At 28.6% G+C, this 12,806-nt stretch overlaps 1 protein-coding gene across 2 annotated transcripts; it reads left to right on the forward strand.

Moving 5' to 3' along the window:
* The first annotated feature begins 10,197 nt into the window (after positions 1–10,197).
* On the forward strand, positions 10,198–12,280 carry LOC120067904 (heavy metal-associated isoprenylated plant protein 30-like). Of its 2 annotated transcripts, XM_039019526.2 has the most exons (4): positions 10,246–10,656; positions 11,185–11,232; positions 11,593–11,668; positions 11,782–12,280. In XM_039019526.2, exons 3-4 carry the CDS (start codon positions 11,614–11,616, stop codon positions 12,102–12,104), a joined length of 378 nt encoding a protein of 125 aa, XP_038875454.1. In that variant the 5' UTR covers positions 10,246–10,656; positions 11,185–11,232; positions 11,593–11,613; the 3' UTR covers positions 12,105–12,280. The 2 variants fall into 2 exon arrangements, with proteins under 2 accessions (XP_038875453.1, XP_038875454.1); XM_039019525.2 differs by lacking the exon at positions 11,185–11,232 and having other exon boundaries at positions 10,198–10,656.
* Positions 12,281–12,806: the final 526 nt, after the last annotated feature.

Raw genomic sequence — 12,806 nt, forward strand, 5'->3', positions numbered from 1 at the left:
AAGAAGGCAGTCTTGACATCTAGTTGATTTAATTCAAGGTTATTCTAAGCAACCACTGGTAATAGAAGTCTGATAGAGGTTTCTTTAACCATTGGTGAGAAAGTTCCTGTGTAATCAATGCCCTCTCTATGTGTAAATCCCTTAGCCACTAATCTAGCCTTATATCTAGGCTTCTAATAATTAGTAACATCCTCTTTCAACTTATAGATCCATTTGGATGCTATTGGCTTGCATCTTTTAGGAAGAGAAGCTAGGGTCCATGTGTCATTCACACTTAGTGATTTCATTTACTCACTCATAGCTTCTATCCAACTTTTAGCTTCAAGGCAGCTTACTGTCTCTTCAAATGTTGTTGGTTCTTGGTCACTTGGGACCATAGTAGCATTAAGAACTAGGTTCACATCGTTAGTAGTGTACCTAGATATAGAAACAATCACCCTTCTCTATCTATTCCTATCTAATGAGTATTGACTCAAATTAGGTTGAGCTTCAATATTTTTAACTTACTCCCTTGTTATAACCTCTTCCTCTTCTAATTCACTTTGAGGGTTATATTGTGTAGGTGAATTTCTAGGATTCTCCAACTCAATTCTAGGGAGTTCTTGAGAATTTCAATTGCAACTTCTTCCCTTTGCATAAATATGTCCTTCTCTTGGAAAGTGACATCTCCGCTGATTATGAATTTCTTTTCAATAGAATGCCACATTTTAAAACCCTTCACACCGTCTGTGAACCTTACAAACATACATTTGATAGCCCTAGATTTATGTTTCCTTTGGTTTTGATGTATGTATCCAATACATCCAAATATCCTTAGGTTTTCTAAGTTAGGTGGATGTTTGGATCACTTCTCCTCAGGAGTTAGGAAGTCTAGGGATGTATATTGGCACCTATTTAGGGTGAACATTGTATAGGCAGCAACTTCAGCCCAATATTTTTTTTTATTTAAAATGGCATCATACAGTAGGTATCTAACTCTTTCCATGATTGTTTTATTTAGAATCTCAGCCACTTCATTTTGTTGAGGTGTAAATCTCATAGTTTTATGTCTAGTTATCTCATCCTCTCTATAATATTGGTTAAATTCCTCATTACAAAATTATAGTCCATTATCTATCCTTAGGTATCTAATCTTCTTAGATGTTTGCTTTTCTATCATGAGTTTTCATTTGTTAATTTTTTCAAAAACTTGGTCTTTAGTTTTAAGGAAGTAAACTTAACTTTTTCTTGAAAAGTCATCATTAAATGATAGGAGATTCCTTAAGCCACTTAGGCTTGGAGTAGGGGTTGGCCCCTAAAGGTCAAAATGTATGTAGTCTAGTATTTTCTTTGTAGTATGTTGAGCTTTAGTGAAACTGTGCTTAGTTGCTTTGTCCATCACACAATGCTCACAAAAAGTAAGCTGATCACTGATGCCTTTTGGTAGAATGCCCTGTTTAGATAGAGCTTCCAACCCCTTTGCACTAATATGGGAAAGCCTCTTGTGCCAAACATCAGCCTCTATTAGTTCATTGGAAGTTAATGTATAGGAGGACCCTACTACAATTTCAACTCCTCTAACCACATATAGGTCATTAACTTCTCTCTAACTAGAACCAACTTAGAGTCTTTGATGACTTCAAATGTTTCTCCCTTTCCTCTATATTCACACCCGATTGCATCTAGCATTCCCAAAGAGATCAAGTTTCTCTTGAGAAGTGGCCCGATTGCATCTAGCATTCCCAAAGAGATCAAGTTTCTCTTGAGAAGTGGCATAGTTCTAACATTTATTAGGAGTTTCACAATTCCATCTCTTAATTTCAATGATAGCGATCCAATCCCAACTATTGTGTAAGCGTTGTTGCTTCCCATGTAGACCATTTCTCCATCAATCTCCTTGTAGGTGTTGAACCAAGGTCTAATAGGAATTATATGATAGTTGCATTCGGAGTCCAAGACTCAATCATGTATTCCAAGAGGGTTAATATGATTGGCCTTGTCTTGTGTTGAGGTTAATGCATCAGAATACACATAAGACCCTTCAACTATTAAAGCTTTAGGCTGCTTTTCCTTAACTTCCTTCTCTTTCTCTTGATTCTTCCTTTCAAGAATGAAGCAATCCTTGATTAGGTGATCTTTCTTCTTACAATATTTGCATTTTAGCTTTTATTTGGGCTTATTTTCTCCATTAGATTGTTTTTTTCCACTCTTCCATTGATTTGGCTTTGAGTTTCCCTTCACAAATAGCCCTTAACCACTAGGCTATTCTTTCTTCACATACTGTAGCTCATTTTCTTTTATTCTCAGGATTGTAATAATGGGGTATGTGGTTATGGATTCTATTCTATACTTCAATGCATTTTTCATTTCTTTGTATGAATTTGGTAGGGAGTTAAGAAGCACATAGGCTTCATTGTCATCATCCAATGTCTCTCCCCTATGTTCTTGAATTCATAGACAATCTTCTTAAATTCATCAAGATTGTCAGTAAGTGATCTAGATAAGTCCATCTTGAATGTAAAGAACTTATCCCTTAGGTACATCTTGTTTGGAAGATCGTTCATGGCAAATAACTCTTCTAATTTAGTCTAACTCTTATAGGCAGTCTCTTGATCTAAAACTGGCCTCAAAATATCGTCATTGAGATTTAAAACTAACGCACTATAGGCTGCCAACTCCCAATCTTCTCTTTCTTGCGCTATAACTATGTTGGGAAGTGTTGATGGATCTAGAAGGGCCTTGTATGCTTTTTGCTGATCGAGAGTTGCTTTGATTTTGGCCTTTCATAGGCTAAAATCACCCTTTCCATCAAATTTTTCAATTTCAAACCTTACTACTACCATGAATGTTCTGAAATTTGAATATTGATTCTCCAAGAACTGCTTTCTTTATAATCTTTATACTTTGAACTTTTATTTTGTTTTGCGGGCCCAAAATTGAAAGAAAAACACATCTAAAAGTGGAAGAGGTAGGTGTCATGTGTGGTTATTAGGCTACCATATTGCTCAAGGAGTTTTTGCATGTTAAGATGAGACAATTTTTCAGATAGGATTAGAATTCATTTTCAAACATAAATGTAAAAATCTCTCTCTTGCTTGATTTTGCTCTCTCCCTCTCTTTTTTTAGTTGTTTCTATTGAGTTTTGTAAGGAGAAACTGTGAATCACTCATACACAAATGAAGAAAAACGAAGGAGAAGAAGAAGATGACATAAGAATGTACGTGATTCGGCCAAGTAAAGCCTACACCCACAAGGAGGAAAAACATTTATTAGAAGGCTACAAGAATGAAGATATGTTCTTTCTTTACAGATTTACTACTATATCTACTTTTACAGCTTAGATCTGTACATATATAGGTTGATATAGTACAATAGTTTGTCATTTGTTGAAAAAGAGTCGTTGTAGTCAGAGTATTCTTCAGAACCGTTGATTATTGCTTTTATTCCTTTCTCTTCGCATTATACACAAAGAAATTGATTGAATTTCTTGGTGTCGCAAATTTGATTGCAGAAAGACTATTATTAAAACAGACATAAAAGTGGATAAGAATATGAAGTGACTTTGTGTATATGGAGAACATGTGCTGTGCCACTTTCCTAAATGCGCAGTGTGCCCCATGCATTTGGAAATTCCATAAACCACCAAAAGTTTCTCTTTTACATTTTAAATTCCTTTCAAATTAAATATATATGTAACCTTTTTTAAATTTGTGTGTTGTTGCTACTTTCAAAAGTTGATAAAAACAAAAAACATTAAGTTATACAATTCTTTTAGTGGTGATATCTACACTAAACTAAACACAACAATAAAATATATAGTTTATGTTTACACTCTCAACCGACGGTCGAATAAACATAATGAAAAAGTAAAGAGAACAAAACATATATTTAAAGCCTACATCAAATTGAGGGGCCTTTTTTTTAATGTTAAAAAACATGTAGGGTTAGAGAAAGATTCAAACATATAAAACTGCTTCGTCGGAGAGTTATATTATTTAAATTAGTTGAGTTATTTTTAAGTTGATAATCTTGATTTTATGATCTCTTTTAAATAAAGATCACTTATTTAGGTGGTATAGACTAGTGTATATAATGTAATCACACAATTTTATTTTTTTAATAATATGTAGAATTTGTCGAATTTTTAATCTTAAAATCAATAGTACAAATTTTAAATTTTTTATATTGAGGCCCTTTGTTTTAAAACATTTCTAATAATTAATCATGCACTTTAGCCAAAGCTTTCTCCTTTTACAAGTGCTTTTCACAAAGGACCTTGAGGTCCTTGAACGTAACTTTTCTTTTAATTAAACATTATAGTTTTGAGACAGGAGAGTGCGCATTTCAGTCGTAGTAAAATATTTTTTTATCATGCCCAAACAAATGAAACCAACTTTAAAATATATAGTAATTTTAAGGTGAAATACATAGTTTTTCTACCATCAATTTTTTTTTTTCACAAATTTTAATTTGACTTTTCTAATTTTTTTAAAACAAAATATGACGAAGAAATGAGATAAGTAGGTGTACCATGATATTTTGACTAGGTTGACACATCCATAGCATCGCCTTTAAATTTTTTTAATACGACATCACAAAACAATGGTTTGAATTTTGAACTTAAGACTTCCACGGAGACAAATATACAAATGTGTCTTAACCAATATATGATCTATATACTAAGGTTAGCTCTAAAATGATTAGTCCTTTTTTCAGTACAACAAATAAGAGGTATGAAAATTTAAATTTTTTTTACCTCAAAAAAAATATTACATATAATTACTATTCAGCTATATTCATGTTAGTTATAGTCAATGTGCTTGCACTATTAATTGAAAAGTTAAAGTCCTAAACTTTCATATAATTAACAATTTAGTTCCTAAATTTTGACTTGTAACAATTTAGTCCCTATATTTTAAATTTTGTAACAATTTAGTCCACGTGAATTTTAATATGTAACAATCTAGTCCTTAAATTTTAAAATTTGTAACAACTTAATCCCTTTGTAGAAATTAATGTTAAGGTTTAATGAGATTTCATGCATAAATAACCCGTTAAACTAATTAGAGATTTAATATTTTTACAAAATATAAAGCTTACATCATAAAATATTAAAATTTGATATCTAATTTTGAAAAAAAAAATTATGTTAGGGACTAAATTGTTACAATGTCGAAAATACAAATAATAAATAATTACATACTAAAATTCAAGAACTAAATTGTTACTTTCATAAAAACGGGTATCAAAAAGTGTTTTTTAATCTAATTGAAAAGATTAAAGTGGATATGACAAGTAGTTTGGTAGAATGAGAAAGGATGTTACCTGCTTATTAACGTTAGAGAATTTTCCAACTATTTAGAATCTATACCAGACGCACTCCAATAAATACATATTTGACTATCATTTATATTGGGGTGCTTTTTTCTTATTTTTCTATATTATTTTAAAATTTTCAATTTAATCGTTAAATGTTTCTACTATCTTTCAATTATATTTTTTCTATTTTTCAAATATTAAAATTTGATAACAAAAACTTCCATGACACAATATTGGGTAATTAAATTAGCTAATGAAAATTTAGGGGAAATTTTATGGTTTCCCAAGACAAGAAAAGTTGAAAATTTTGTCAACTTGAACAACACTCAAAACATGTGTTAATTTAACATTTTAAATTAAAATGAAACCTTTTAATGTCATGAATTAAATTGAGAAAACACTCCAATGATTTAGTTCATCTTCATATATTTTTTAATAACTATTAAAAAAAGTTTATTGTATCATTTGATTCTAATAGTTATGTTTATATACGTATGAAATGAAATAAATGGTTATTTGAATATTAATATATAACAATATAATTTAACACTAAATAGAACACGCTAATCAAATTGACAAATGATGATTTGACACGATCTTAGCTTATCAGCCACCTTTATATGTTCCATATCTTTTTATCACAACTCCATATATTGAACTATCACCGATTTAGTCAATCAATTTATCATGTTAAATCTTTAAATAACGATACTACATAACATCTTGCTTGAAAGACTGAAATTGACCATCGAATACCAAATATTTTATGTAAATACATTCTAGTTTCTAACAAATCATAAATTAAAAAAATGTAAACAATGGAATTTTTAATTAGGAAAAAAATACATAAAAGAATATTAAAAGAAAAGGGGCCCTAGCTGTATTAGTATTATTTTTCCATTATCACTACTAAAGATGAACACACACACAAGAGATCAGAACCAAATAACTGAGAAAAGGTTCTTTCCTTAGTATTTTGAGATATAAGATTTGACAAATAGCAATGTGGGCCATATTACTTTGCAACAAAGTCCTAGTGATTAAATTTAAAATAAAAAATAAAAAATAAAAAATAAAAAAAACAAAGAAACAGATGTTGATTGATTCTGGTGGGCTGTTCCAAATTTAAATTAGTTATAAAGTAGAACCAAAGAAAAGAAGATATTTGGAATATATGTTAGTTGTTACAAGGTTTAAAATATCCTTATCGATATCAAAAATGATAATGTTGTGGTCTCAATTTTACAAAAATATTGATAAAAATATCAACAAAATGTGGATATCGATACTTAATTTTGAAAAAGTTATAAAATCAAAATAATCAAAACAGTATTTAAATTAGTAAATAAGACATTATAAGTTTTTTTTTTTCAACATTTAAAATAGTAAAACTACACGTGCAACGTTAAATCTGGTTGTTTTAATTAAAATTTTTAAAATATATTAATTTTTTAGCATTTAATGAATAAATAATATATATGCTTGTTTTAAATTTTAATTACTACGATATTTAAAAGTTAGATAATATAACAATTTTATTTGCTTATGAATAGATCATCATATTATTGTAATGAGATTTAATATTTCGTGGACTATCTGCGTGATTTACATAAAAGAGGAACAACCCAAAGTTTTTCCTTTGTTAATCACAATAGCAATTTCATTACGCACGAACTTGCTATACATGCTCATAGACATCGATTATGTTAATTTATCTGAAAGATCACTCACCCACCACAAGTGGATTCCCTTCTAGAAATTTATCATTGTTTTTCCTAATTTGTTGTATCTTGTTTGTTTTTGTCAACAACAATATTAGTAATAATGTAAAAAATTTTACTTAATGTTTTGATATTATCATTACTTCCATATAAAAATTCTTCTACATCGTATGAAAATAAAAATTGTACTCATAATTAATTTATCAAATAAATATGTTAGCATTTTCATATTTTAATATAATAATATAGCAATTCTTATTTTTATGCTATCACATATTTGTCATTACAGTCACTCTCATACACAAAAGGAATATGTATCCGCATATATATATATGTGTGTGAAATCTTATAGTTTTAATTCAAAGTAATTAAATAGTGATAGTTTTTGTTTTAAGAGTACTTATGTTATAGATGCATGTAATTTAGACCTTGTTTTTATAAAAGATATTATGAGTTACATTTAAATTGTTTAAAAGAAAAAAAAATCATTCATGACTCTTTTCTTCATAGATTATGAAATCTTAAATTTATAATTTTTTTTATTTAAATTAAAGAAGTTTGTCCTTGTTATTTTCATAAAATAAGTTTTGTTTATTTAAACCTTTTCAAATGGTTCGTTAAAAACATTTTTTTTTGTTTGAAAAAAGATAGTCCTATTTATCACTATTATTAAATGTAAGAATAATTTATGTAGTAATTATTTATTTATTTTTTTTTTTGTTTCAAAGATTTTGTTGGTTTTATAAATTATAAAAAAAAAACATTTTTAGAAGGAACATAATCTTGTTATTATTAAAAAAAAAATTACCACACTTTTTTATATTTAAAATATTAAAATAGATACGTTACTTATAATTTTTAAAGTAAAATATTAAATCCTTTTTACGCCACAAATCTCAAAATTCTAATCTTTAATATTTATGTCAATATTTTATAAGTTAAATTTTTTTTATCGTGTTTATTAAATTTAAGAATAACGGGGTAGTTAATTTTTTTATTTCAAATATTTTGTTTATTCTATCAAATTATGCAAATATATATATATAATTAAGGGAACAAAACCTTGTTATTATATATATACCAACAATTTCAATTTTGGGTTATATTTAAAATAGTAAAGTAGATACTTCATTTATAAACAAAACATTAAACACTTTTTTTTTCAATTTCAATATCTATATCAATATTTTATGGTTATGAAAAAACCTATTTTTTACCGTTATTATTTTTAAATGAATCTCCTTATTTTGAAGACTATTCTATTTCATTCATTAATTCAAAAGAGGTTAACAAAGAATTTTAACTTAAATTATATTAGTTATATTCATAGTTTATGATGTGATAAAATAAAATACCAGAAAAATTAAAACCAATTTTTACCTAATATCTCACTATTATTCTCTCAGTATCTCCCTCCCCTAGTTTTCTTAAATCTAGCTCCTCTCTCAATTTCCTCAGACATTTAGAAAATAAAACCTCATGTGGATTTAGAAAAAAATAAAGTGGGCTAAAGAAGTAGTTACCTTTTTTTTTTTTAATATTCTTAACCTTTCCTCCATATCTCCTTATTCCCTAATTTTCTCAATTTAACTTCTTTAGATTTCTCCACTATTATCATATCACGATGTCCTTCTAGAGAATATATTTTTTATTTTAGAAAAAAAATATCTGGAATATTCTCAACTCCTCCTTCATATCATCCTCTTCCCTAAATTTCACAAGTTAATCTCATCTCTCAAATTTTCTCATCATTCTCACGTTTTTCTCTATTAAAATAAAACTCTTTAAATTAAATTCTAAACTTAAACTCCTAACGTGAATTAAAAGAAAATAAGTATATCGATGATAACTTGATAATGTTTTTGTGGGATGCTAAGAAAAAAATGTAGGGAAGAAAACACATATAATTATACACAAAAACTATGAAACAAAAAATTATACAAAAGAAAAAAGAAGATGAACAAAGTGTTCATAAACAAATGTAAATCCAAATAAAAGAAATTCTAAAATTCTAAAAAAAATTGTAAAATATTTTGCATAAGTGATAAATTGAAGTAAACACAAAGAAAAATTGTAGTTAACATAAAGGACTTACAATTTTTTTTATAATTCTTGTTCCGGGATGTTAAGAAAAAAAATGTAGGGAAAAGAACATATACAATAATACATCATTTAAAAAAAAATGGTGTTTACAAACAAATACAAATCAAAGTAAAAGAAAATCAAAATTTCCTACAAAGAAAATAAATAAAGAAAAACAAAGGTAGGATGATTGTTTTTTTTTTTTTTTTTCTTCTGAAAATTGCGTAGAAGAAAAAGATAAATGGTCCATTAATATAGAAAGATATTTGATAAGTTGTCTCCTTTGCAAATATTTTAGCGAAAGGGTATCATTCATGAGAAGAGAAGATGTTATAACTAACTACAAAAGAGAGTATAATCAGAATACATTTAAAAATCAAGGGCAAAATAGGAAGGTGAAAATTCTCCTACTTACCCTCTTTTAATATAGAATAGATAGATTTAATTACAAATTTGATCTCTATTATTTGGAAAAAGTAAGAATTTAGTCCCTATAATTTTAAATTTTAAACTTTAATTCTTATTGTTTGATAAAATCTCACAAATAGTCTCTATAATTTGATAAAATCCGTATACATAGTCCCTATGGACTATAACGAGGGTTTTATCAATCTATTAAATTCTAACTTTCTTCAAATTATATAAAAAAAAATTGCAATTTAACCGTATATATATTATTCTCATATTAGTTATATTTCATTGCTTATTTTTTCTGTTTCTGATACATTTTCTTAGGATATAATAGGAACCTTCACTTTTCATATTGAAGTCGAAGGGACCAGTAGAAATATCAATCGATGAAAATTTAATACCATGGTTGTTAATTACTCTCAGTATCAAAGTTTTTCTTTTTCTTTAGTACCCTTTGAATCAAAGTTGATCAAATCTCTTTTACTGCATAAAAGTTTCCTCTTTTCCCTTTACCCAATAATCTAAATCAAAAAATTAAGAAACCCCATTGATGAATTGACCAAAAACTTCATGAAAATTAAAGCATATACAACTTTTTCCCACTTCATTTATTCCATTTTTATTCCCTTCTTCTCAAGGCTTTACTAAATAAATTACAAAACCCTCCATCATCTACTTCATATATATATATATATATATATATATATATAAGAGATAAGAAGAAACTTTGGTTAATGAATTATTAGTTTAAACTCTTTAAAAGCTGAAGAAAAAAGGGGAAATTTTGGATTAAGCATTAAGGAAGAGATTGAAATCTTTGAAGAGAGGATGCCTCTGACACACAAGAATATCTTCAAAGGCTGGGGACTGTTCTAAGTTTTTATGCTTTGTTTTTCTCTCTCTTCTCTTCTTTTCTCTTTCCTTTCTTAATTTTTGTTATATATATCAAGCTTTTGTGTCTTCAAAAATGGCTACCGTACTTCATAGAACTACGTTCGGTTCTATCGTTTATTCGTATTTCCTACGTTGTTTTGGAAATTCCCATAATCATAACAGTAATCTTCATCTCCATCATCATCATCACAAAAGCTTCAATCATATCTTCTTCAATAACATGCCAAAGCCAAAACCTCTTTCCTTGCAGGTAATTGTTTTATTTTTGTTTCTATGTATCTTCTCAACTTTTGGTCATGAATGCTTCTGGGTCTTGAGTATGATGAGAGTGGTATGAATGTGTTAATCTAGTTGAGATGTTCGAGTGTACTTACTGATTCAGCCTTCATCATTTAGTTTCTTTGTTAAAGAAAATGTGCCTTCTCTTTTTTAGGACAAAGATTGATAAAGTTCGTTTTTTTTTTCCTTTCCTTTTTTCCCTCAAAACTGGAAAAAAAAAAGTTGGTCTTTATTTGATGGGCTTTTGAGATTTTCTATCTTTTACATGTTTCTTGGCTTTTTTGTGTCAAATTTTCATGTGGGAGTTCTTTTAACTTTTTAAAAATCACAATTTTAAGTTTGGAAGGTGGAATTGACCAAGGATTTTGAACTATATTCCAGGAGTTCAAATACATGACATTCTATTCTAAAATCATAGTAAATTGCCAATCAATTTTTCAAAAGCTTAAGTTGATGGACTGTAGTAAATTTAATTATATTAATATTTTAACATGTTTAGATGGAGAGGCTATCCATTTGGTCTTGGAGTGTGATGAGGGTACTATAGGTAATGTCAACCTAATTAAAATATCCTGGTGCACCTCCTAATCCCTCTCTCCATTCATATTTTGTTTAAAGAAAAATATTTAACATGTTTAAAGAACAAGAGATGAACAAAAAAGGGTTTTTATTGAAGCCCTTAATAATGGATGTGAGAATCTTGTAGATGTGGAAAAGAAACTACAATTTGCTAGAACTTTACTTTTTCTTAATTCCCTTGGCTTCTCCATTAACCCCTTTTGTGAAATTTTTTTAATTTTTTTTTAATTAGATCAGCAAAAGGAACAAAGGTATAATAATAATAATATCATAAGAGAATCTATATCCTATTTCTATCAATTACTGATATTTGTATTTGCTTTTACAGACTGTTGAATTAAAAGTCAGGATGTGCTGCACTGGTTGTGAAAGGGTCGTTAAAGATGCGATCTACAAACTTAGAGGTACCAAAAGAAATTTAAAAAGTCCACCTTTTTTTAGGGTTTTGTAAAGTTCAAAAGAAAAAAAAAATATATATATATATATATATTATTAGGGTTTGTGTTGTTATGAGTAGGAGTTGACTCGGTTGAGGTGAACTTAGAGCTAGAGAAGGTGACGGTGATTGGGTATGTCGACCGAAACAAGGTACTAAAGGTGGTTCGTAGGGCCGGGAAGAGGGCAGAGTTCTGGCCATATCCAGAGCCACCATTGTACTTTACATCAGCAACGGATTACTTTAAAGATACAACCCATGAGTTCAAAGAGAGCTATAACTATTATAGACATGGATATAATGTTGGGGAGAAGCACGGAACGATTCCGATGTCTCATCGTGGTGATGACAAAGTGAGTAACATGTTCAATGATGACAATGTCAATGCTTGTCATGTCATGTAAATATATAATTAGATATGAATGTGAGCCCTAGCTTAAAAAAATGGGGCTTAAGTCAATGTACGTGCTTTGTATATCTTGGAATATGAAAGGGTTGATGATCTCTCTTGTTGTTTCTAAGTGATCTGCACAATGTGTAAAATGCAGTTTAATTAATTGTTCCTTTGTTTTTCCTTTTATTTCTGGGCTTGAATTTATATTATAAGCAAGTTTGTGTTTACCAAATTTCCAAGTGTAGGTTTTGTGATATTTTAGGGTATAGCTTTAGCTTCTTTTTAACTCTTTCCTATAATTGAATGTGGTATTCTTTTCGGATATATATTGTTTGATGGTTGAAAAATTCAAATAAAGATATATATTGTTTGATGGTGAATGAAGAGAGTTGAGATTTTGCATGAAATAAAAGGTAAAAGCTCGTTTGATTTTGATTTTCAAATAGAGATGTGAACGCGGGATTGATTGTTTAAACATTCAAGAAAGCAAATAACTTAGGCTAGCTTTTCCATCTCTTTGTATATACTAAACTTGGGAGAGGACCATGCTTGTAATTGTGGATAAACACAATATTGAAGCTCAACCTACTAGCAAGGAAATGGGCTTTTCTAGGCCCAATGGAATGTGTCCAACCAAGTGTAATTTTTTCACATGGGTTTTCCTTGGCATAAATATTTGAAAATTTGCCAACTAAAGTATTAATAAATATAG

This window comes from Benincasa hispida, chromosome 12 (genome assembly GCF_027475165.1).
Source record: "Benincasa hispida cultivar pf3 chromosome 12, pf3_genome.v1.1, whole genome shotgun sequence".
In the NCBI taxonomy this organism is placed as follows: domain Eukaryota; kingdom Viridiplantae; phylum Streptophyta; class Magnoliopsida; order Cucurbitales; family Cucurbitaceae; genus Benincasa; species Benincasa hispida.